General features: G+C 39.2%; 1 protein-coding gene across 2 annotated transcripts; it reads left to right on the top strand.

Annotated features, from left to right (window-relative positions):
* The first annotated feature begins 569 nt into the window (after positions 1-569).
* CDC37L1 (cell division cycle 37 like 1, HSP90 cochaperone) lies at positions 570-26359 on the top strand. 2 transcript variants are annotated; one of them, XM_045882172.3, is made up of 7 exons: positions 570-872; positions 5322-5603; positions 8779-8872; positions 16624-16739; positions 17100-17222; positions 20225-20389; positions 24718-26359. In XM_045882172.3, exons 1-7 carry the CDS (start codon positions 741-743, stop codon positions 24817-24819), a joined length of 1014 nt encoding a protein of 337 aa, XP_045738128.1. In that variant the 5' UTR covers positions 570-740; the 3' UTR covers positions 24820-26359. The 2 variants fall into 2 exon arrangements, with proteins under 2 accessions (XP_045738128.1, XP_064435920.1); XM_064579850.1 differs by lacking the exon at positions 570-872 and adding an exon at positions 1133-1290.
* The last annotated feature ends 460 nt before the right edge of the window (positions 26360-26819 follow it).

The following is a 26819-nucleotide window of genomic DNA, read 5'->3' as shown; positions in this document are numbered from 1 at the left end:
GTTGGGTGTGTTTCTTCTCCTCAACAAAGGGCACGAGAGCGCAGGCCTGCACGACTGCAGGCGACGCGTGGGACACGGGCTGCCCCGGCTTGGCCCGCGATCACCCGCCCTCGTCCGCATTTCCGAGCCGCGCTTGCTCGGGTCCTTCATCTTCGGCGCCCGCCTCCCAGCCGACTTACGCAGAACTCCCGGAGCTTGGAACTCGAAACGAGAGAAAACTTTGCCCTGCTTCCCAAAATTCTGCCCTATTTTCCGCCCACCCCGGCCTCAGAACCCCTGATCTACGGATGAACGGAAAGGAGTCGCAGTTTGTAAACAGCTTGCAAAGTAGACACCGCATCTCTCGACGTCCGAGACCCAAGGCGCACAGCGCAGGGAACACTGGGCAACAACAACCGGACCCTACGTGACCCGCAGGGCCCTGAGGGGTGAATTGGCCGCGCTCAAAGGCTTCCGGGAAGGGAATTTCAAACGCGAGCCCCAGGCCCACCCCCTTCCCGCAGGCCCCGGGACCAGCCTCCCCGACCCCGCCCCCAAACAGGAAGTGACGTCGCCAAGCGAGTCCGTCTTCTTCCGCCGTCTGCGGCCCAGGCCAGCGCGGGGTGTGCGTCGGCGTCGCGGCCCGCGGAGGGATTCTGGGTAACGGCCCCGGCCGGCTGGGGCGGCTGGCTCCGCGCAGCAGGTTCCGTCCACGCCGAGTCCGTTGGCAGTGGAGGTTCTAGGGCTGGGGGCCGCGGGACATGGAGCAGCCGTGGCCACCGCCAGGACCTTGGAGCCTCCGGCGGGCCGAGGGTGAGGCTGAGGAAGAGAGTGACCTGGACGTGTCCCCCGGTTCGCCCCGCTGCCCGCAGCTGCCGGGCGGCGGCGCGCAGGTGAGAGGGGTCCCGCGTTTGGCGAGGGGGATGGGGAGGTGCCGTCGCCAGGCCCCCAGGGTCCCCTGGCTCTGCGCCCCTCCTTGTGCCCTGTTCTGCGCCCCCATTTCACTCCCGGGGGTCCGGAGCTTGATGCTCATCCCACGGCTATTGTAGCGTCTTCTGAGGGCTTCTGAGAGGGGCTGGCCACATATTGCCAACCTCCACCTGCACGTACACCTTTTCACCTTGCTAATTCCTTCCCATCCTTGGAAGACGTTCCTCCCCCTCCCCCACCCCACCCCGCTTCTGACAGCACCCAGATTTGGGGCGGCTAACGTTATAACGTTGACCCTTTGTCCGCTTGTGCGTGTCTTTCTCCGAGCGCGTTATTCTGCTGAAGGCTCTGATACTTGCGCACGGTTAACAGTTTGGAACGGTGAGTGGTTGGTTGTATTTCAGTAATTTACGGAGCTCCTGACTTTATGCAGATTTAGGATCCAATTTCACTGACTTCTGACATGTGAATAAATTCTGTAAAGCTCGCTTTTGATGCTGGTGTAAATCTGTCTCGTGAACGTGACCATTTTTCCCGTCCGGTTACGTTTTAAGTTTTGCTTCTTACCATTTTCCAGTGACCACATACAGGCACACGTTTGCCTTTTCCTTCAGACTTCTCCCTCGGATTCTTGGTGCTACTTGTGGTTTTCGATCCAGCCTTCTTTGATCTGAAACTTACCCAAACGACACACCATTTAGGATTTTTCTGGGTCCTGTCCTAGGGAGTGCTTACATACTCTTACCACCTTGTCCTGGTTTTTCTCCTAATCTGAGTGTGTTTGGAAGTACATTTCAGGAACACAGACTAAACACTAACATGTTAAGTGAAACGGGTTATAGGTGTCTCTCTGCCTTCTAGGCTTCTTGCAAAACGGGGTACCTAACAGCTTAACTGAATTAACAGTTTTTCTCCAGGCTCATCTTGCTAGCTGTTGGTGAAGGTGAGTTATTTAAATCGTTTGCCAATAAGTGTAAGGCCATCGGTCCTATGCCCAGCTCATTGGGTTAGTTGGCTTCGCGGAGAAAAATGCTGTTTCATAACCATAGACTGTACGTCGGCCAGCCAGTCTCTGGGAGAGTGCAAGACATTTTTTAGGAGGCCAGAATGAGAGTTGACAGGTCAGTAGTCACCCCCTAATTATGGATCGCTAGTGTCATCTTTATATACAAAATGTGTTATATGAGCATATAATGAATGTGTTATGGAGGGAAAAAATATGAACAGCAGCTGCTGTTGTCAGTTTTGAAGGCGTATGGAGAGAATAAGAGGTCTCCAGAATTTCCATGCATTGTGGTTGAATCACAAAAGTAACCTAAAAGAAACACTGAACTTAGAAAATATCTAAGCTGGATAATACCCAGCTGGCTAAGTCGGAGGAGCATGCCACTCTTGATCTCCGCGGCCTGGGTTCGAGCCCCATGTTGGGTGTAGAGATTACTAAAATAAATAAATAAACAAACTTTTAAAGATCTGTATATTTTTTACTTGTGCACTTGGAATTGTAAGCTTATTTAGCTGAAAGTGATTTTATGAGCAAATAGGCTTATCTTCTTCATTAAAAATGATTTCTCAGAGATCCTATAGCTAGTTAGTGGCAGAATTAAAACTAGAACCCACTTCTGTCTCCTAGTACAGTGTTTTTTCCTACCTGCTGCACTTCACTTCCCATCCTGTGATGTAATGTAAAACCATCTGGCTGACACTACCTTTGGTGTTAAAATTTGCAAAGTGATTACTAATCCTAAATTAGTTCATGTGTTTATAACCCACTACTTGTCTTGCTGACTTTAGGACTTAAGTTTTTGGATTGGAATATTTGGAAAGAATAAAATGCTTCATTAAATGATAAACATTTTATAATTTTTTCAAAAACAGCTCTGGTTTAATTTTACCAGACATGGGGAATCTAGACATCTTAGTGTCGTATGTGATGTATAGTTCTGATACCCAGTTAAAGTAAAAGGCAACTCAGAATTTAGAGATCATGTTCGAGCATTTTTAATGTAAAGTTACACTAGTAAACCTAATGCCAGCAGTTCCTTTTTGAATTCATGTTCATTAAAATATTATTATGTTTAGAGGCGCCTGGGTGGCTTAGTCGTTAAGCGTCTGCCTTTGGCTCAGGTCGTGATCCCAGGGTCCTGGGATCGAGCCCCGCATCAGGCTCCCTGCTCCGCGGGAAGCCTGCTTCTCCCTCTCCCACTCCCCCTGCTTGTGTTCCCTTCTCTCACTGTGTCTCTCTCTGTCAAATAAATAAGTACAATCTTTTAAAAAGATAAATAAAATGAAATATGATTATGTTTAATGTTCCTCTGAAACCTCAGTGTGTTCATAGGTAAAATGTGATCTTTTTTTTTTTTTTTCTTAATCATCTCAGTATATGTTGGATAGTTTCCTCAAATGGCCAGATGTTGTCTGTGTAGTCTGTGGAGAAGAATTTAACATGAATCATTTTTAGAATTTAGAAATAAGATTTCTGTGTTTGATTTGAGACATGAATATTTCTTCCCACATAATTTTGAAAATGCAAGGTATTTTCATTTGTCCATATTGCCTTTCTTAGTATAGCTTTGTCTTACAGTAAACAAATTTTATAGCTTTATTATTCCTCTTTTCCCGGCCCCTTCTTAAGTGTAGCTAGGCTACAGTTACTCTTGATGCTATCTAAGCTAGCAAAAAATAAAAATAAATATTTTACTTGGTTGGTTAGGGCCTTGTGGTACCTGGGCTCCAAACCTGCTAAGTGAATAAATCACCTGAATAGCAAGTGTCCACATTTGCCACAATAGAAATCTAAACTCAGCTGAAAAGTAGAGGCTTTTCATGCTACTTGCCTCAGAATTCTTTGCCACCACTAGTCTGTTCCAAGAAGTGGAGAATCATTTATGCATCTGAGATTTATGGAATTCTGGCCCCTCGAGAAGCTGCTGGTTGAGTAAACAAATAAGCAAAATATTGTGTGAAAACACCGCTAAGAAGTATGCAAACCTTGAGTGGGAAGGGAAGGGATTAGAGAAAACTTAAGGAAGTGATGCCAGAGGCTGGAATGGGGATAAGAGTTGGGGGATAGGGGTTGCCACATTGAAAGGAGTGGGGGTTGGAAAGAATAAGCGAACAAGTAGGAGAGTAACTAGAACTGAGTCTAGAGAGAGAATAGGAAGTGAGATCATGAAGGACCATGCCACAGAATTTGTGCTTTACCCCAAGACTCTAAGAATGTGTAAAATTATCAGATTTGTTTTTTGGAGAAATTACTCCCAAGTCTAGTAGAGTGGAGAATGACTTCAGATGAGAAAGACTATATATAATTGAGGTATGAAATTATAAGTGCTTGAGTAGTGACGCAGATTAGGGAACAGACTGAAGTAAAATTGTTCTGAATACTTAGTTTGAAATTGATCTGCATTTTGGCTGAGAAGTCATAAAGAATGTGCCTTCAGCTTTTGTTTTATAGAGCTGAAGAATATAAGGAATTAAACACCCATCACAGTGCTGTAAGTGTAGTGGTTTAGTAAATATTAAAACTAATTACTGGGGCGCCTGGGTGGCTCAGTCGGTTAAGCGTCTGCCTTCGGCTCAGGTCATGATCCCGGGGTCCTGGGATCGAGCCCTGCGTCGGGCTCCCTGCTCAGTGGAGAGCCTGCTTCTCCCTTGCCCTCTGCCTGCCACTTGGCCTACTTGTGCTCTCTCTCTATCTCTCTGTCAAATAAATAAAAACCTTAAAAAAAAAATTTTTTTTTTTAGATAAAACTGATTACTGTTGCTTTTGATTGGAACAGTCAGTCACGAGGATGGACCAGTTTTTGGTGGATTTTTTTTGTTTTTATAATTTTGCCTATTTTGATTAGGATTAAGTTAAAGAATGTCTGTCTGTCTGATCGACTCAGTTATAAACAGAAATTCCCCATATAAGAACTTCTCAGATCACCAGGGATTGGGATAATATAGAAGGAAAATAGAAACCAAGAAGTAATTACTTCTAAATAAAAGGTTCTTTGCAGTGAGGAACTTCCAGAACAAAACTCTAAAGATCTGGTTTTCAGCATGTTGAGTTGTAAGGTGATGAACTAGATTGAAGCTTTTGTTCTCATTATTCTGCTCTTTTAGGACTGTGAAGCTGTAAATCAAATGTTTCTTGAGCACCAGCTATAGGCAGAACATTGTGCTAATTATCGGGCTTTTTGCTGCTGTTAGTTGTCAGAGAGTGGTATAGATTAACAAAGAAGTGTTTAGAGTCTAGTTCATGAAAGAAGACCTATAATATAAAAGTATAACTGCATACACAGAAGGCAGAATGCGTATGTACCAAAACTATTGTACAGCAATCCTTGACTAAAAGAAAATTGAATTGTGCTGCATAAACATACCCCTTGTCTTCTTCATTTCTTACACTGTTGTTTTTTATCCAGATGTATAGCCATGGAATTGAACTGGCTTGTCAAAAGCAGAAAGAGTTTGTGAAGAGCTCTGTGGCGTGCAAATGGAATCTCGCTGAAGCTCAGCAAAAACTTGGTAGCTTAGCCCTGCATAACTCTGAGTCCTTGGATCAGGAACATGCCAAAGCACAAACAGCAGTATCAGAGCTAAGGCAACGTGAAGAAGAATGGCGGCAGAAAGAAGAAGCTCTAGTACAAAGAGAGAGAATGTGTCTGTGGAACATGGATGCCATTAGCAAGGATGTTTTTAACAAGGTACAACTTTTTATTGGATTATAATGAAAGAAGAGAAAATGGAAGTGTTTGTACAAACCAGTTGTGCATATTTGGTAACAAAGCAACAGAACCTATGAACAGTATTCAGTTTTGACAGTTTATGAAAAGTGTTACAGAGGGACGCCTGGGTGGCTCAGTCGGTTAAGCGTCTGCCTTCGCTCGGGTCATGATCTCAGGGTCTTGGGATTGAGTCCCGCATCGGGCTCCCTGCTCACCGGGGAGTCTGTTTCTCTCTCCCCCTCGGTCTCTTCCCCCTGCTCGTGCTCTCTCTCTCAAATAAATAAATAAAATCTTAAAAAAAAAAAAAAGTGTTACAGAAACCTGTATCCCCAGTAGTGTCAAATGTGGGTAGTCGTTCATAGAAATCCGTAGCTGTAGCATAGCACACTGGATGTAAGGGTGGACTCTGGAATCAGACTCCGATCTCAGCTTTGTCACATGCTGCTGGCTTTGTCACCTTGGGCAAGTCACTTGACATCTCTAAGCCTCGGTTTCTTCAACAATATAGGGTGAGTATGAAGACGGAGGTAATTTCTTAAAAGCCCACAGGTTAGGGCCAGGCATGTGGTAAAGCTCATACGTTACAAGAGCTTTCCGATGTTGCTGTCAGCTTGCTGTCAGTTTTGTAACACTAATGTGTAGGTACTGGATTTATTAAATAGAGTCTTTCACTGTTACTTACCGGTATGTATTTGGTAAACCTCAGGTAATAATCCAGATTTAGCATTACCAACATCACCGAATGGACTAGTACAGCACTTCTGCCAAGTTAGTAGTTATTAAGAGTGGTGTTCATTTTCTCACTGGATTATGTAGGCTTTATTCTTTGACTGTTGCATCTGAAGAAGAAATGGGCAGTGAAATTCATTTTTACTAATGTGTAAAGTAACACTTCTTTCTTTTTTTTTTTTTTATAAAGATTTTTATTTATTTATTCATGAGAGACAGAGAGAGAGAGAGGCAGAGGGAGAAGCAGGCTCCCAAGGAGCAGAGAGCCCGATGCGGGACTCGATCCCAGGACCCTGGGATCATGACCTGAGCCGAAGGCAGACACTTTTTTTTTTTTTTTTTTTTAAAGATTTTTTATTTATTTATTTGAGAGAGCGAGAATGAGAGAGAGCACATGAGAGTGGGGAGGGTCAGAGGGAGAAGCAGACTCCCCGCTGAGCAGGGAGCCCGATGCGGGACTCGATCCCGGGACTCCAGGATCATGACCTGAGCCGAAGGCAGTCGCTTAACCAACTGAGCCACCCAGGCGCCCAGTAACACTTCTTTCTGTTTGTACTAAACTCTCGAAGCTTCAGGGATAGACTGCTCTTTCTTGTCTAAGTCCACATTAACTCTATCTTTAACCATCATTACTCTCTAGACTTCTCAGTCCTTAACACTATTTGTTTCTGTCCTAGCATCCACTCTCAACCCATCCTCTTAAGCGCTTTCAGTTTCCTTCCCCTGGACCATCCCTAGTTCTGCTGCAGTAACAAGAAATACACATAGGTTAAATGTACAACAGCGCTAGCTCCATCAGTGCTTTATTAAATTGAGAAAAATTATGAGTACAGCATGCTTACTATAAAAAAAAAAAAACCAAGTATGTAAAATAGAATTGAAAGGCTTCCTTCACTTCCAGTTTCAGTCCCAGAGATAACCACTGTTACAAGTGAGTTGTATCTTTCTAGACTTCCTATGTATTTGTGCCAGAGTGTATTTATTTCCACACACACCCCAAGATCATTCTTTATCTGAATGATTCACTGTATCTGTATATATTGTCCTAAGGAGCGTGTCTTCTCAGCATTTATTTCTGGTTTGCATTTACACACCATAACTACTTAAAATATTTTTTTTTTCTTCCAGAGGGAATGCTCAAAGTGCAGTGTTTCTTTGTTTTATAAGGTTAATGTCTCTTAACACAGTGGTCACAAAGGAAATATTTTTGTTTGTCTCTGCTTTTATTTTGTTTTTTTTTTAACTTAGGTTCTAACATAGCCTACATTTATACCACAAATTAATTAGGATTATCTTTATGTTCCAGTCATTTGCTCAAACTCGTACATTGATTTTGTCTGGGAGCTTGAGACTTGAGAGGACTGGTCTAGATCTGCGCTGTCCAACTCGATAGCCACTAGCCACATGTACTATTGAGCGCTTGAAATGTGGCTAGTCCGAATTGAGATGTGCTGTAAGTGTAAAATACACACCAGATTCCGATAACTTAGCACCAAAAAAAGTAAAATATTTCATTAATAATTTTTTTTGTCTTACATGTTGAAATGATCGTATGTTGGATATGTTGGGTTAAATAGATGTGTTACTGACTTCATCTGTTTCTTTTTGCTTTTTAATGTGGCTAATACAAAACTTTATATTTGTGACTTGGATTATGTTTCTATTGGACAGTGCTGGTCTAGATAGCAGGATTTATAAAGGAAATGTTTTTATTTTGAAATATATAAACTTGTGTGCTTTTGAGTTGTAAACTGGCAGAGAGCTAGTTTGCGCTTTTTGTTTTTGGCAGTGATGATCACAAGGTTTAAATGCGATCACAGAATGTTCTGAGAAACTGTCCTGCCAGTTTTTCTGGCTAGATAAAAACTTCATCTTGGTCTGCTTTATGGCTTATTAACTGAAAATAAGCACCTCCTTAATAGAAATCTGTACTTGATTTCAGAATCAAACAGGCCTCTCCTAAGAAAAGTTTACAACAAAGGTCCATTTTAGGTTTATATCTTTGCAAAGAAGTTATAATAAATATGTTTATACACTTTGAATGTCTAAGTTTATTTCCAGCAAGAACTCCAAAGATTAGGCTAGAGTTGCAAATATTTAATGGAAATGAATAATGCGAAATACATATTATGCAGTAAAGGAGCTTTCTATACTTTGATAGGGAAATTCTATTTAATGCACTTGGATTTTTTGGTATGATTTCTAAAATAATTCTATAATTTTGCACATGTACCATTTTAAAAAATAATGAAACTTTTAATTTTTTTAAGGAGTTTAACAGATAAATTTAATAATATAATATCAGTATAATACTATACCACCTTTTTATAGTGTCTGTAGGAAGCATTGCTAGGCATTCAGTATCTGAGAAAGACTATTCAGTGAATATAAAATCTGATTGTAACTTCAAGAATTTTTTTCTTAGAGTTTTATTAATCAAGATAAAAGAAAAGAAATAGAAGATGAAGATAAATCAAAATCATTTATGCAGAAATACGAACAAAAAATCAGACATTTCGGTAAGTCTACTGCTTAGTTTCCTTCTTTTATGAAGTGTTTGATATTGGGGCGCCTGGGTGGCTCAGTCGGTTGAGAGTCCGACTCTTGATTTCAGCTCATGTCATGATCTCGGGGTTGTAAGATTGAGCCCCGGGCAGGGCTCCGTGCTTAGCAGGGTATCTCCTTGAGATTCTCTCCCCCTCTCCCTCTGCCCTCCTGCTTGCTTGCGCTCTCTCTGTAAAATAAATAAATCTTAAAAAAAAAAATAAAGTGTTTGATATCATAAATATGTGTACAAAAAGTGTATTTATAAAATGGGGACCAAAAAGAAGATAAATGGCAAAACTCCACAGTTTTGTGGCTACTTCTGGCACAGTTGTATAGCTCTTGCTTTAAACTGTTTTTTGGTCATAAATAGACTGACAGTTAACTAAATTGAGAAGAGAAGCAAAATTCAATCTCTTATTATATAATGCTACCCTCTAAGGCGTAGTCTTTGCTTACTCCATAGCCTTTTTCCATTGCCCCAGTAGTCTTTGCTTTTGTCATTTTCCCTCTTTGCTTCCGTGGTATCTGATTATTTTAGGGTTATAAGATTAGCATTCATTATTTTCAGGTTTTGGATATGTTCCTGTATAATTCCTGCAGATCCTTCAACTGCAAATCAGATAAACATAGTAACAGAAATATGTATACAAAGTACTGAAAATTAGTTTTCTCTGTTGGGGAAAGACAGTGAGCTGGGGTTGATGTGGTGAAGACTTCCCACAAGAGAGAATATCTGAGCTAGATTATGGAGAACACCTAGGAGTTCTCCCTCTAGATAAGCGAGCAGCAGCATCGCGTGCAAAGGCAGAGTCAGGAAACAACATTCTGTGTTGGGTAAGCAGTGTGGTGCTGTGGGGGTCAAAATGCCACTGGGAAATGTTAGGGGTTAAGGCTCAAGGCGTATTTTTTTGATCCCAAGTAATATGTTAATTTGGTAAACATAGTTTTTATTTGTAGTATGTTAATAAGCTTATTAAGTGGCATTTTGAAATACATTTCCAGTGGTGTTTTCCACCCCCTAAGTATTTAGAGTTTCATTCATCCTTCAATTTTATTAAGGCAGTGGATAGTACTTCAGATTTTTTCCCCCTTTTTATGTAGTTTATTCATAAAGGATTCATTTTTCTCATATTTCTTGTTTTAAAAGAAGAAAGCAGACTGTATTCAAATTCAAGGATAGAACCTGAAGAAATGAACAAAGTTCACTTTTAAACATTTTGGAAATGAGTCTTAGTTGTGGTAATGGGATTTGCCACTCCCACCTGCAATCCTTGCTTCCTAGACCTGCGTGTTCCACTGCATCTAGTGGAATGGCATCCGTTAAGGTGTTGTCACCCAGTCGGCATTCTGGAAGCTAGTTGCTTTGGAGCTGTGGGAAACCTAGTAGGTGCAAAACAGTTCCCTCATTTTTGCTGTAAACTGAATGCCTCAATAAGAAACCATTTTGTGTGGGGAAAATAACCCAATCTCAACAAGGTGTTGTAACCCACCTGGCAGATAACTATATTTAAGTCTTCAATAAAACATTTAACCATTCCATAAAACCTGCTTCTGGGTAGTGATGTTTATAAGACCAGTGAATTTCATGAGCCTGTTGTCTTCATGTCTTTTGCTGTAAAATGAATTTCTGGGTCAAGAACTAATGTGGTATGGTACTAAATAACTCATTTAGTAAGATCACAGATGCATTACTTGTAGAAGCATGGCAAGAAGGGAGGGCAATACCAGATCTAGAATGGGTTTGTTCAAGTGAGGAACCACTGCTCTCTACAAGATGAAATGGTTCCAAGATAATCAGTCTGTTACTTGATGGTTGACTGGTCCGTCCAACATATTGGTGCCATATTTAGTTTTCAGCACTGGTTTCTGCTACTGGCAAATTAGGCATTCAGAGGCTATACTGGAATATCTTAATGGGGAGATCCCATGCCGTTGAATCTCTGCATAATCTCAAGTCTGCCACCATGGCCCCCGAGCTTATATTTTGTAAGCAGGGAGATGGCTGAGGAAAAGGCTGACTTGACATCCACAGGTGATTACTAAGCAGTGTTTTTGCCATTGCGTGTTGGGGGCTTCCAGTGTCTCATCCTGTAATACTAACCAGAGCCTTACTGTCTTCAAAGCCAACCAGACCTGATAGCTACTCCCAGATTCACATTATACCTATTTCTTAATGGAAATGTACACTGGCTTTTTCCTTTGGAGGAGATACCCTACTTGCCACAGCTCCTTGTATCCCCAGAAATTTTACTAAGGTAGTAGGCTCCCAAATTTTTATGGTTTTTTCCCCCACTTTCTGGCATGTGTGTATCTTACCAGGACATCTGGATACCTGCTACTTCCTGCTCACCAAGTTCCATCAGTATGAAGTGGGCCGGCTGGTGATTGTGCAGGATGATGAGATGATGAAAGTCCCTGTGGACTAAATTGTGGCATAGAGCTGAGACCTTAGGCAAGATAGTGAAAGTTTAATGCTGTTCCTGCTGGGTGGAAGCAGATGTTTCTGGTGTTATATGCTTATTGTGGTAAGGGGCGGGGCGGGGCGGGGGGGAAGCATTTGTCAGAATTATGACTACAGTGATATCCTTCTTTGAAGTAAACACATCTGGAAGAGCCGCTGTAATTAAAGCTTCCGACCGTAGGCGTTTCAAACTTGGGTTCATTCCAGACTCTTGGAAGACATGGGCCTGATACGTAGGGAGCTGTGAAGGGCTCCAGGGGCTCAATAAGGGGACTTCTCTGTGGTTTCAAGCATACTTAACATTAACATTCCGTTACGGTATCTGTTGACTGTCTTATGTTATTTTTGCTCTTATAATTAGGTGGACTTCATCTTTTTTTTTTTAAGATTTTTTTTTTTTTTTAATTTATTTATCTGAGAGAGAGAGAGAGAGAGAGAGCATGAGAGGGGGAGGATCAGAGGGAGAAGCAGACTCCCTGCTGAGCAGGGAGCCCGATGCGGGACTCGATCCCGGGACTCCAGGATCATGACCTGAGCCGAAGGCAGTCGCTTAACCAACTGAGCCACCCAGGCGCCCCTGGACTTTATCATTTAATGATAAATGGTACGATCATACCATGGAGTATTTTGAAGCAATGAAATCTTGATTTTTTTTCCCCCCTTACATTTGTATTTAATTTATTTACTTTGGTTAATTCATGTTTTATAAATATAAAATAGCAATTTAGCAACAAAGTCTGTTTTCTTTTAAATTTCACAAAAGTTGGGACGCCTGGGTGGCTCAGTCAGTTAAGCGGCTGCCTTCAGCTCGGGTCATGATCCCAGGGTCCTGGGATCGAGTCCTGCATCGGGCCCCCTGCTCAGCAGGGAGTCTGCTTCTCCCTCTCCCTCTGCCTGCCGCTGCCCCTGCTTGTGCTCTCTCTCTCTCTCTCTGACAAATAAATAAATAAAATTTTTAAACAAAAAAAATTTCACAAAAGTTTTATTCAGTGTCATATGCATCTTTGACATCACTTTCTTTGTGATCATCAGAGTGGCTTTTTGATGATCTAGCATAGTTTTTCATGCAATCATCGGTTCACTTCCAGCCAAAGTTAGCTATGATTTAACATTTTTGAGTCTGTAGGGTGTTGTCACTGGAAATTTTATCGAAAGCTATAAATGTTTGCATAAATACTATGATGGATCTTCCTCACTTGTATGGAAGGTGGATATTCAGTCTCCTCAGTGCAAGCACATACATATTGCTTTTCAAAAACACATTATAAAGTACTCCTGAGTAGAATGTGGAGTGAAATGAATAGAAAATTAATATGTATGGGCACCTGGGTGGCTCAGTCGTTAAGCGTCTACCTTCGGCTCAGGTCATGATCCCAGGGCCCTGGGATCGAGTCCCACATCGGGCTCCCTGCTCAGCAAGAAGCCTGCTTCTCCCTCTCCCATTCCCCCTGCTTGTGTTACTGCTCTCGCTGTCTCTCTCTCTGTCAAATAAATGAATAAAATCTTCAAAAAGAAAAAAAGAAAAAAGAAAATTAATATGTATGATAGGATTCTAATTTTGTTTAAGTCATTAAAAAATAAGCCCAGAAAGAAATACATTAAAGTGTTAACATTAATTTTCTCTTGAAGGATTGCAGATGATTTTTCTGGATTTTTCAAATTCTTCACAATGAATATACATTATTTTTATAATATGAAAAAAAATATTTTAAAGGGTTTATCCTAAGAATTCAAGGATGGCTTAACATTGGAAAATTTATTGATTTTATTATAAACTGTATTAACAGTTTATAATAGTATAACCACAGTACTTGGTGATCAGTTTGATGTGGGAAGAATGGAAATGTCTAGAGGAATTTCTAGAATTTTTGAGTGGGTGACATGGAGCCTAGGAAGCACCATAGATGGCAGGGAAAGAAAAATGGGTTTAGTTTCAAATAAGATGAGTTTATGTGCAAGCATGTAGGTAGGAATAGTTGTCTGGTGGTAGGTGATTGGAAATACAGGAGCCCTGGGACTACAGAAATACAGAAAAAGAGGTCATTTATCTTTCATTAAGAAATTTACAACCTTGGGGCGCCTGGGTGGCTCAGTCGTTAAGCGTCTGCCTTCGGCTCGGGTCCTGATCCCAGGGTCCTGGGATCGAGCCCCGCATCGGGCTCCCTGCTTGGCGGGAAGCCTGCTTCTCCCTCTCCCACTCCCCCTGCTGTGTTCCCTCTCTCGTCTCTCTCTCTTTCTCTGTCAAATAAATAAATAAAAATCTTTAAAAAAAAGAAAAAGAATAAGAAACTTACAACCTTTTTGGGAGATTTTTTAGCAGGTAGAGACATTAAAATGATTAGTATAATTTAAAGGATTCAAATCTATTACTCTGTAAGTGTAATGCAAAGAAGAAAGGGAAATCAGTAACAATGTGTATTGGAGGACCATTTCGGGAATTAGGTGGAATACTGAGAGCCAATGGATGGATTGGGATTTAGATGTTGAGGAAAATACATAGGTGAAAGCACATAATTAAAAAATTTTAATTTGTCAAAGTCAGGTTTTTCAAGCATTCAGAGATTGGTTGGCTAGTTGAAATGACTAGATTAATCTTAACCAAAGTATTTAATATTTAATGAAAGAATGAATTACTCCCTTTTGTGTTGATACTACCTAATATTTACTCTCGTCAGGCACTGTCCCAAGTGCTTTATGTGTATTAACTCATTTAATTCTCACAGAAACCCTCTGAGTGAGATACTGTTATTAGCCTTATTTTACAGAAGAGGAAAGGGAGGCATAGAGACAGGCAAGGCATATCTCTACGGTAAGCGGTGAGGCCAGTTTTCGGACCTAAGCAGTTGGTTTCCAGAGGTGGCTTGCTTAGTCGCCATGCTGGATTGTGCTACTCTCTACTTGTAAGTTTGTTTACAAATTCCAAAATAACATTAGTAATTTCAGCTATGTTCTGTTCCACTAAAGCCACTGATTATCTTTAAGTATTTTGTTCGTAAGATTCCACACTGTTTTCACATAGGTGTGTATGGACTACTTGTAACCTAACCTCAATTTCATAATTGATAATGCATTTTTGAAATCAAGTGATGACAGGTATTTCTCAGATAAAGAAAAGCTGTGGTCAACTTCAAGTATTAATTTTGTCTTAGGTATTAAATGGATAGTTTAAAAATTGTAACATTTAATGATACCCTTCCTCATGATCCCTGTAAGTGTCACTAACCATTTCATATTATCCTTCCTGTAAAAGAAACCAAAATAGATAGGATTTTGGTGCCTCAGTAAGTCATGATGCTGCCATGGAAAAGTAAACAGAAGCAATGCTCTCTCTGTGGATGGTGGATAGAATTGGAAATACTACCTCTTCGGGAGTATAACAAAGCTAATGCAAAACTGCTTCATAGGATTTATTTTATGGCTTCAGGTATAAGAAAGAAAGATTATGCCTTCTTTAGATCTGACCCCTAGAAGTTATTAGACTTTTTAAGTATACCTTGAGGAGTAGTTTTAAGTAACTTTCAAAATCATTGTTCTCAGAATTTAAAATGCCCTAATCACTGTATCCAAAGTGTTGGGGAAATACTTTATAAAGCTTGTAAAACTCCTTATGTGAAAATGCTAAAATGCTTACTCCCTCCTTTTTTTTTAAATGAGGAAATTAATTTATTTTCAGTTGATTCCCATGTGTTGCTAAATGTGTATTTCTCAGTAAGACATTCGCCCTCAGTTTTGTTCTTATTTGTGTTCTAATATGAAACTTTAATAGAAGTTCAGTTTGTGTCTAGAGGAAAGCTTTACTGCCAAACTGTTGAGACCACCTTATAAAATTTCCGTAATGATTCAGGGACATACAGACTTCTTTGGATGAGTCTTTTTTTTTTTTTACGATTTTATTTATCTATTAGAGAGAGAGAGCACAAGCAGGGGCAGAGGGAGAGGGAGAAGCAGACTCCCCGCTGAGCAGGGAGCCTGATGTGGGGCTCGATCCCAGGACCCCGGGATCATGACCTGAGCCGAAGGCAAACACTTAACCAACTGAACCACCCCGGTGCCCCTGGATGAGTCTTAAGAGTCTAAAGCTAACGTAGTTAATTTGTTCAAGTGTAAGGCTTACTGTACAAAATTAAAAGCTGAGCACTTTGCTGGTTCCATGATGGCATTGACTTTTTCACCAGATTTCTAACTAATTTGGATAAAGATCAAGATAGACCTTTAGTAGTATTTGGATTAGCTTGATATTTTGAAGTAAATGGTATCTGCCTTCAAGTATGCTTAACTGATTTTGTTTTTGTGTTATAAATACTCCTAAATGATTTACATGACTGAAATGGTTAAAGTATATTTACTGTTATAATATTCCTGGATTGGTTTTCCATGCTGTCAGCGTCTGACCATATCATCTTAGATATTTTTAAATAAATTAGAGATAATGTGTTTTTTCTGTTTCATTAAGCGTTTGCTAAATACAGTTTCTTGAGGTTTTGCTTTCTTTGCCATCTTTTTTTTTAAAGATTTTATTTATTAGAGAGAGAGAAGGAGAGACAGTGAGAGAGTACAAGCGGGGAGGAGAGGGAGAAGCAGGGAGCAAGGAGCCCAATGTGGGGCTCAATCCCAGGACCCCGAGATTGTGACCCGAGCTGAAGGCAGATACTCAACCGACTGAGCCACCCAGGCGCCCCCCTTTGCCATCTTTCTAGTAGAAAATTTTGTATTCTGTGAGTAAATAATACTGAGTCTCTTGAAATCATTTGTACTCAGTTCAGCATAGGATGACCAGTCATCTCAATTTGCCTGGAACTTCAGGCGTTTCCCAGATGGAGGGTTTTTTGGCTTTATACCAGTCACCTTACTTTAACCTGACTAATTATCTGAAATAAAACTTTTTGTGAACTTGGGAAGCTATTTCCAGTATATTGGTATTGCTTTAAAAGAGTTTTATCACAGCACCTGGGTGGCTCAGCCATTAAGCGTCTATGACCTTTGGCTCAGGTCATGATCCTGGAGCCCCATGCAGGGAGTCTGCTTCTCCCTCTGCCTCTCACCCCACTTATATGTGCACGCGTGCTCTCTCTCTCAAATAAATAGGTAAAGTCTTTTAAAATAAATAAATAAATAAAAGAGTTTTATCCCTCTCATTTGCTCTTTTACCATTAACAAATTGCTGTGGTACTATGAATTGTCTTTAAAGAAAATCATTAAAAATACCAGTTTCTTTGTTTATAAGAGTATTTGACAAGTGTGGTTTAATTCTTTTTTTTACAGGTATGTTGAGTCGATGGGATGATAGTCAGAGATTTTTATCTGACCATCCATACCTTGTATGTGAAGAGACTGCTAAATATCTTATTTTATGGTGTTTTCATCTAGAAGCTGAGCAGGTATTGTGTGAACCTTGAGTTTCTGGAACCTTAGTGGAATTCTGATTTACTTTTTTGTTTTTTTGTTTTGTCTTTTATGTTACTTTAAATGAAAGCAGGAAGGTTATTAAATGGAATTAATTTTTTTTTGTTTTTAGATCTACTTGAGTTTACTGTGGGAATATTTTTAGTTGTTTTAGTTAGCATATGGAGACTTTTCTCCAGTGTGCTTTCTTTGCCGCCTCATTTCTCTTGTTCCCACATACTATAAACCCTTTTCTTTTTTAACCTATTGGAAAATCATGTTTTAAAATCCAAATAGTAATCACAATATTAAATTTCCAGAGGTATTTCTCATAATTTCAATCTGTCTATTTTCAGAAGGGGGCTCTAATGGAACAAATAGCACATCAGGCTGTTGTAATGCAGTTTATTATGGAAATGGCCAAAAACTGTAATGTGGATCCAAGAGGGTGTTTTCGTTTATTTTTCCAGAAAGCCAAAGTAAGTAACTATTTAATATTTTTAAATGGGAAGATGAAGCTTTAGCTGAGACCTCTTTGGTCCATATACATCAAAGGCAGCCAGTCCAACCAGAAATTCTCCAGAGGTATATATACTAGAGAACAGATTTCTCAACGTGTGGTCCAGGACACCCAACGGTCTTCAAGACTTGGTTTCAGGAGGCCTTGAGTCAAAGCTGTTTTCATAATAACACGAAGATGTTATTTGATACAGAAGCAGATGTGTGAATCCAGCTGTCTTCTGTTAAACCAGACTTGTCACTAAATATTTTTTGTTATAAATGTTAACATGTAATGGGTTTGTTGTTATATTTTAGATAATATTTTTCAAATTCCTGGGTTTTACTTTCTAACACAGTGAACATTGGCAAATAATAGCCCATATAATCAGGAGCTCTTTAGTTTCCTCAGCAGTTTTCAACAGTGTGAAGGGAGTCCTGAGACCCTGAAGTTTGAGAACTGCTGCCCTTGAGAAGCTCTTATACACGTGCAGCACATACCATAATGTTCACAGTAGAATTGTTCATAATTGCAAAAAGCCTGGGAGCAACCCAAGTGTCTGTTGACAGTAGAATGAATGGGATATTCGTTTGGGTAAATATTAACCAGCATTAGTGTGGATGAAAAAACAAGAGTGTGGGAAAAAAACAAGTCACAGAATGATATATCCAGTAGCTTTTAAAACATATTCTATATTCTTTATAAAGTTGCAAAACAAGCAGAACTAAACAATATATAGTTGAAGGGACATAAGTAAGCAGTAAAACTGAAGAGGCAAAGGAGTGACTTTTAAGAAGAAAGTAACCTCAGAGAAGGGAGAAGAAACGCTCTTGGGAACTGATTTTTAAGAAGCTAGTAATGATCCATTTCCTAATTTCTATGGGTACATAGTCGGGTTTTGTCCAGTAAACTACATAGGTATTTTACATGTTTTTTTATATATATGGTTCATTTCAGCATACACAGTTAGACGGTAGAAGGAAATATACCAGAAGTTTAACTTTGATTATTCTTGGGTGGTAGAATTACATATGATTTCCATTTTATTTTATATATACTACAATGAACATATTCCCTTTTATAAAGAGGAAAAAAATGTATTAAGGTAAATGTATTAAATTTTAAAAAATACATCAGGTTGATAGTAGCCTTACCTTAAGTGCTTTAAATCTTCCAAAGTGCAGCCATTTAGGAAATTTTCCCAAAACAGTAAGAGTTTTAATGAGTAAATGATTGAGTTGGTGTTTTAGTTAGGCTTCTAATGACTAGTCTAAATGTTCACTTGACACACAGGCATAATAAAAACCATACTTTGTTCTTCACCTTCCATGATTGTATATGTTTGAACTAGTGCTTATTAATAGGATAATGGAACATAGCCAACCTATGTCTAGTCTTTGAAATTTACTTTGTCAAAATAGAACTGAAAAGTCTTTAATCTTAGCATTTTGTTCTTAATAATTTTTTAAAATTAAGGAATAACTAACTTTCATGGTACTTACTACTTTGTGCCAGGTACTATTCTAAGCACTCTACATGGATTAAGTCATTAAATCCTCATACGATTTTATGAGGGTTATTATTTCTATTTTACAAGTTAGGAAATTAGCATAGAGAATAGGTTACTTAAAGCAAAAATTAGTCAAGTCTCTCTAGATCTCAATCCCCAGGCCTTCGGCATGCAGCAAAGCCAGCAGCTGCACCACTTGGCTCCTTTCATGGTTTGTTGCATAACCATTTGAGAAGGATTACTTCTGGATATGAAGGCTAATATCCTGTATGTCTCTGCAAGTACCATATATTGATTAAAGTGAAATGCTATAATATAATTAAGGAAATGATTGCTAAATTCATAAAAAGGTAGAATGGCAGCACAGAATATTGTCTGTGTGATTTGTATAGATATTGATGTTAATAACTAAATAACTCACAGGTTTTAATTGATTACATAACCTAAACTACATTAAAGAAAAAATAGTTTTCCACACAAATGGGCCCAGTGATATTATGGAATGAGATTTTGACAAAATCTCTTCCATCACCTGAACTTAAAGCCTAAAGTCCTAGCATAGGATAAGTACTGTGTCATTCCCTATCTGCAGAGGAAACCTAAGTGGAGGCTACTGCCAATTGGGTGTTTTACATCAAGAATCTTGATTGTGGGGCCTCTGGGTGGCTCAGTTGGTTAAGCGACTGCCTTCGGCTTAGGTCATGATCGTGGAGTCCCGGGATCGAGTCCCGAGTCGGGCTCCCTGCTCGGCGGGGAACCTGCTTCTCCCTCTACCCTCTCCCTTCTCATGCTCTCTCTCTCTCTGTCATTCTCTCTCTCAAATAAATACATAAAATCTTTAAAAAAAAAAAAAGAATCTTGATTATGTTATACATCATTGGAGGAAGGTCCCCTCCTGCAACATAATACTCATTATACTTTTTTCCCTCCATAATGTTGAAAAGGTATTTGCTTCACTAAAACACTAAGGAACTTCCAGAATGGAATTGAATGTTGAATTTTATTTAGTTTTCATTGTTTTACAAATAGGGAGTATAGAGCTGGAGATTTACAGAAACAGCTAACAGTGCCCTATCATTAACTGATGGAGAATTAGAAGGTTTAAAGAATATCCCTTGGTGGTTGCTTGGCAATGTGAGAGGTTAAATGAGAACTATTTTGGATCCTGTCAAGAAAGAGAAATACGGAGAATTCCTACTTTTGTTATATTTGTGTGTATACATATATATTTGTGTGTGTGTGTGTATGTATGTTTTACTGGTGTAGAGGGAAATGGAGCAAACCAATCATTAATATTCCTGTAAAACAGGTAGTTTCCACAAATCTTATAGGGATCTTGGTGGTGTCTACGTACATTTAAACTATTCATTTTATCTTTACTTCCTCCACTTCAGATCTGATATGTATGTTAGAATTTACTCTGTGGTCTGGAAGTCTTGAAAAGCAGAGTCTTTGTTTTGTGTGTTTTCCAGGTGGAGGAAGAAGGTTATTTTGAAGCATTCAAAAATGAACTTGAAGCTTTCAAGTCAAGAGTCCGACTTTATTCTCAATCACCAAGTTTTCAACCTATGACAGTTCAGAATCATGTTCCCCATTCTAGTGTGGGATCTATAGGTTTGTTAGAATCCTTACCACAGGTAAGTTGGAAAAGTAAATTTTTGTTTTGTTTTGTTTTTAAACATTTATTTATTTGTTAGAGAGAGAAAGCATGCACACAAGGAAGGGGGGAGCGGCAGGCAGAGCAGGGAGAGGGAGAAGCAGACTCCCCGCTGAGCAGGGAGCCTGATGTGGGACTCGATCCCAGGACTCTGGGATCATGACCTGGGCCGAAAGCAGATGCTTAACCAGCTGGGCCACCCAGGCATCCCTAAATATTCTCGCCTCAGAAGATAACTCTTTCATTTCATGCCATGTTTTGGCATTAAATCTCTTCCATCTCTTGGGTATTTAAAGAGACACCAGATTCTACTCCTTTAAATATAGAAGAGATGAGTTGTACCTAAGCACTCTTAAGGGCAAGTGTTACCTATTGATCATCTCAATCATAAACTTTTTAAGATGGCTCCTGAGGAACATCTCATTCTCAGCAAACTGTACTATTAAGAATTTCTTGGGATTGGGCTGCCTGGGTGGGGCAGTCAGATGAGTGCCCAACTCTTGGTTTTGGCTTGGGTCATGATCTTGGGGTCATGGGATCGAGCCCAGTGTCAGTGTGGAGTCTGCTAAAGTTTCTCTCTCCCTCTCTCTCTGCCCCCCGCCCAACCCACTGCACACTCACATGGGCGCTCGCTCTTAAATAAAAAAAATCTTAAGAAAAAAAAAAGAATTTCTTAGGATGAACTAGCTTCAGAGCATACATCCAAGTGGCAACCAAGGTGATTTGTTCCATGAGTTTATTTGGTATTATCTTATGAAATGTTGGTGTTGCCTGCCAGAGGTAACATTTTTAATACATTAATGCACCTTCTGCTAAGCTGCTCTTGCTAGTAATGTTCACTAACCTTTTGAGCCTCTGCTGTGAGATCTAGATAAAGCTGTGTTTCTAGCATGAAAGGATTTCTGTCAGAAGATTTAAGTTACCACTAGAAAGTTGCTGCCCATGTTGATTTTAGTTGCATTTTAATTGAGCCCAGTCATCTCTCATTTCTAGGCCCCAAGATTCTAAGACCAGCTTTAGCCAGTTCAGTCTATTGCCTACACAGTAAAAAGGGCAGACTCATTCAGAAGACAGTGTGAGGAAAGCCCTGTAGTTTTAAATCTCATAAAGTGGTAGGATTGAAATTTTCAATATCTACACCTTATGTCTCTATGATTTCACCATTTCAGTTACGTAAGTCATAGGCCAAAGCTATAGTTAAGGAAAGCAATTGATAATATTCAACTCAGCCAAAAATACTAATTTTCAAGGATAGAAATAATCAAGGTCTTGATTTTTACATAATTAGTAATATTTCCCCTCAGTGTAATATTCCCCCTCCATTTGTCCTACGGAGTATCTCTATTTTTTTTTTCTCTCTCTCTCTCTTTTTTAAGATTTTATTTATTTAATGACAGATAGCGAGAACAGGAGCACAAGCGGGGGAGTGGGAGAGGGAGAGGCAGGCAGGCAGGCTTCCTGCCGAGCAGGCAGGCTTCCTGCCGAGCAGGGAGCCCAATGCGGGGCTCCCATCCCAGGACCCTGGGATCATGACCTGAGCCGAAGGCAGATGCTTAATGACTGAGCCACGCAGGCGCCCCCTACAGAGTATCTCTTAATGCTCTTTAAATATAGTAATGATTTTCTTTTCCATTCTTTGAGAAATAGCCCACAGGGAAGTAAGTGGTCTTTCCAAGGGAATTTTATGACCGTAAGACACTGTCAAGTCTAATATGTAAACCTATAATTAAGATACCACATAATGAAAACAAAGGAAAAAAGAAACCTAGAAGGATGTTATTGGTTCTAAACATAAGAGGGAAAAGATACACATTAAAGTATCCTGAGGGGCCTGTATTACCAACAAGTTGCTTCTAGTTTGAGAGAAGTAAGTTCTTACTGCACGTATCAGATAGCTGCCGAGTCTGCTACTTGGCCTCCCTTGGCGAGATGGGGGGCTGGGGCTATGCGGTTTTGACACTTTAAAGTTGCTGATATTATCAGGATTGTTCAGACTTAGTTCATTTGGGCTCATAACTCATGGTTGGAGAAGTTGAGCATCCTGGTCTAGTCCTCCTGAGGGAGAGAAGGGCTGGATAAAATTTCAGCTAGATGCCCAGAAGGACTGTAGACTGGGTGATGGGAAGCTTTGGGGAGAAAACGTACCGTAATAATTATATCCCATTTTTATATATCAGTTTATAGATTTGAAAACACTTTCATATGTTGTTTCATTTCATCTTCTCAAAAGCCCTGTGATTCATTTTCATTCATTTTTATGGATGAATAAACTGAAGCTCAGGGAGGTTAAGCAGTTTGTCTGATGACATGGCTAATACTCCAGTCCTGGATTTCTATCCTACTTCACTACTCCTTCACCTGCACTAAGATTGTTGTTGAATCATATGCTAGAAACAGGACAGGAGACACAGTCATGTGCTCTTAGAGACTAGTCACTGGGATGAGAAATGTGTTGAGAATGCTACTAGATGAAAATATGGGGTAATCAGTAGAATTTAAGTGTAGATTAGGTTAGGTATGTTGATTGCTTTTTTGTTTTTTTAAGTCTCTCCATGATGAGGTCTTACAGTTCTCAGGGAGATGGATGATGAGTTCTGGAGGACTCCAGTCCAGTCTTGGTAGAGAAATTGTAAGCTCTGTTCTGAAGGCCTTTGGAATTGGGCTTGCATTGTCAGAAAAGGTCTTAGCGCTCTGTTTCTTTGGAGAATGGGATAATGAGAGCTTAATAATTTTTTATAAAACTTAAATTGGCATAACACTTCAGCTTTTATTTATTTTTTCAGTTGACAGTAATCTTGTGAAATAAGCAAATACCATCATCCTTAGTTTTGAGAGAACTAAACCAAGGCCTCTTGGACACAGGTGTTGTAACAGTTACCTTAGGTTTATCCTATAGACCAGCTTTTAATTTTATTAAATTGTGATGAGTAGTTTTCTCTGTAAGGACTGCACTACATTAGGTGGTAGAGGCAGGATTGAACTGAGGTCCAAAATTGCTGTGGTATTCCAGACCTCAGGCAGTTATTGGTGCCACTGCCTTCATCAAGACTTGATAGGGTAATCTGGCTTCTGGCTAGCTTTTTGACTTTTACAGATAATGGAACCACAACGTATTGTACTTTATTAAAAAAGAATCTTGAAAACCATGCCTCCCTACGGGATGGGAAAGTTTAAGACATCTGTCCCGTTTGGACTATTTTCCTCATTGGTGTTCATTAAATAAAATAAACAAAAACAAATGAAACCAGGTGATAACGGTGGTAAAACTCTGAGTAGCTAGCAGATATTCAGAACAACTGAATAGACAAAATTGATTTCTTAGGGAAGAATTTCCTAAGGTCCTGGATCTTAAGGGTTAATGTTCTTAGTCATGGTGCTTTAATAAATAATAGTTTTATTTTTGCATTTATTGAATAAGGTTTTCTTACTAGCTTTAGAAATATACAGATAGGATATTTATGAGTTTAAAAAATAAAATCCGGGGCGCCTTGGTGGCTCAGTCGTTAAGCGTCTGCCCTCGGCCCAGGTCATGATCCCAGAGTCCTGGGATCGAGCCTCACATTAGGCTCTGGGCTCGGCAGGAAGCCTGCTTCTCCCTCTCCCACTCCCCCTGCTTGTGTTCCTCTCTCGCTGTGTCTCTCTCTGTCAAATAAATAAAATCTTTTAAAAAAATGAAATAAAATAAAAAATAAGCAAAATCCAAATTAAAATGTTCTTTTATTCTCAATTTTTAAAATATGGATCTACATACCTCTCAAAAGATTAATAGTTTCTCATTTGAGTTTGTTTTTAACCTTTGAAAAACCAAAATAGACTCTGAAGGTATCTATAATTTTTACTTGGTAAATGCATTTTTTTCCTTATTCAAGTGTTTTGCATTTTTAATATTTACTGTGGTAATTAGTAATCTTTAAAACACATTGCCAACTTAAAGCCATATTTATCTTTTAAAGTGTCAATAGCTTTGTACATAGAATTACATGGAAGATGTACCTTATATGATTAAATAATTTAAATTGCAAGTTTTGTTAAAAGGAAGAAAATGTTAGTGTTTATTACAGTTCTGTTTTTTACATATATCTGTCTTTGTCACATCCTCTTTGGATCAAGTGGTCCAGTCTATTTTCTTTATCCACTTGGGTTTCAACCCAATTTTGAATTCAGAGTCCATTTTCTTTCCCACCTACTTTACTTGTACTACACTGCAGAGAAATAGACTGTGTGAAACTGAGTATGTAGTTGCATTCACTGGCATAAAACTGTTATCATCCATTGTTTCTTCCCTATATTCTTTTTTTTTTCCCCCAGAATCCAGATTATCTTCAGTATTCTGTCAATACAGCTCTTTGCAGTTTAAACTCAGTGGTACATAAAGAAGATGATGAATCCAAAATGATGGACACTGTATGATTTGGTTAAGACTGCTGAGGCCAAGTGCTATTTTGTTACAAGAAAGGAAGAACTTGGCTATTTTCTTGACACTTTTATGGGTGCTGCACTTTATTTTTGTTCGGTTTTGATGGGAGGGGAAAAAAGAGTACTGAAACGTTTTGTAAAATTTTTTTTATGTGCTGCTAGGTTTTTTGTTTTGTTTTTTTTTTTTGTTTTGGAAGAGAGGAGTGGTACCGTATGTTGTAGGAAGTCAAACTGGACTTTTTTTTTTTTTTTGGCTACTAAATTTGCCTTTAATCTTATTGTTCTCAGTTTTGGAATCAGAGTATGAAAATCTGCACAAATGCAATGTTTACAAGAACTGGTTGATTCTAGGAGGCATCTGCTACAGTCTCTTTTTATGTGGATGGATATGTACATGTCCTACTCTACAAAAATGATTAAAGATAAAAATGTACTTGTATCCTACTGCAAATTTTGCTGTCAGGTCTGGTGTTGCATCATAGTAAAAGCAATAAATCAGTAGTTAATAATCTACTAAATAAGCTGGGTGGTAAAAATTAAAACAAAGTCCTTCCCTTTAAAATAATATTACATTTGTATTTTCGACACCATCAGTTAAATCCTTGACTATAATCTCATTTTTATATAGATACTGACTTTATCCCCTATGTATTCTTAAAACTGTATTACTTAGAAGTTAATTTTACCCTGTTGACTTTTCAGTATTAAGGGTTATAGTAATATAAAAAGTGATAAAACTAATATAAATTTTTTTTTAATAAGATCAAGTTCAAGCTCACTCTTAATTTCTTTACTTGACATAGTCTGGGATCTCTCAGGGAGCAAGTTTTAAAAGAATACTAATGGCCTGTAAGAACAAACAGGAAGAACAATCTGATTTTTTAAATCATGGTTGTTTGTTTCATTCTCATGTAGCCCAAGGACTTTTTTAAAAGGCAGGAGGAATCTTGGAAGACCTAACTGCCTCGAGCTGCCAACTCCTTCTAAGAATTCGGTGATCCTTGTTGGTAATGGCTTTTACTACATTTGTCATTTCTGTCCTTAGGTCAGTTACCATAGAATGCTTCTGAGCTTTACTACTTCCTCTAGAATTCATTTCAGATGTGCCAGGGTATTTGAGTATTCACTTGGAATTAGATGACATCGCTTAATTACGCTGTTCTTATTATTGAGGATTCATCTTCTGACTTAGGGGAACATGGGCTTTGGTGTGTATTGGGTATAGTCTCTGGTTCAGTCCCATTGAGGGTGGCAGCACACATTTGGAAGACAGGCTGACTGGGATTGGGAGTACATGTCTCAATTTGAGAAACCAAATAATGCTAAGGGACCCACATGGTGATCAGACCTGTGGCCGTGGCCTCATTTGCACCTTGTGTTAACTGAGGTGATAAGGCACGTGATACCCATAGAAATGGACTGGAATTATTGAATCATACTTCTGTAACATCACAATCTTACTGGTTTTCAGAATAAAACTTTTTGTGCTTTTGATAAAAATATATACTCTATAATAAAATGTTTGACTAATTTATATGGTAGTATTCATCAGCCTGTAATTTTTTTTTAAACTAATGACCTAGTTTTAGAAGGTTGTTTTTGTTTTGTTTTCCTGTTCTAGAGTAAGCTTTTGTTTTTCCCTTCCTGTCAAATAGAGACTGGAAATCCCTGATGTCACAGAAATGTTACTTGAGCCATTACCTCCCATTCCTCAGCTTCACCTTTCCTCAGGATCTGCCAGGAAGCACCCAAATTGTTTTGAATCTCCTTTGCCTTCTTTAAGTTAGAGGTGTTAATGACCAAGTACTGGGAGGAAAGAGATGACCAACAAACTGAGTAAACTACTGAAGGGTGTTTTGGTTGTGTTCTCTGAAACGGGAATTATTGAAGAACTATTTAAGATTGTAGCTATATATATATTTTTTTACTTTCAAAGGGAAGTGTTCTGTGTTTTGTATGTACATACGATTGAGTTTACTCTGGGGGCCCCTAAC

Source organism: Mirounga angustirostris, unplaced genomic scaffold, assembly GCF_029215605.1.
Source record: "Mirounga angustirostris isolate CCGP_5_RB_7025 unplaced genomic scaffold, mMirAng1.0.hap1 SCAF_15, whole genome shotgun sequence".
NCBI lineage: Eukaryota > Metazoa > Chordata > Mammalia > Carnivora > Phocidae > Mirounga > Mirounga angustirostris.
The sequence above is the reverse complement of the archived record's forward strand: the minus strand, read 5'-3'. Positions and strand labels throughout refer to the sequence as shown.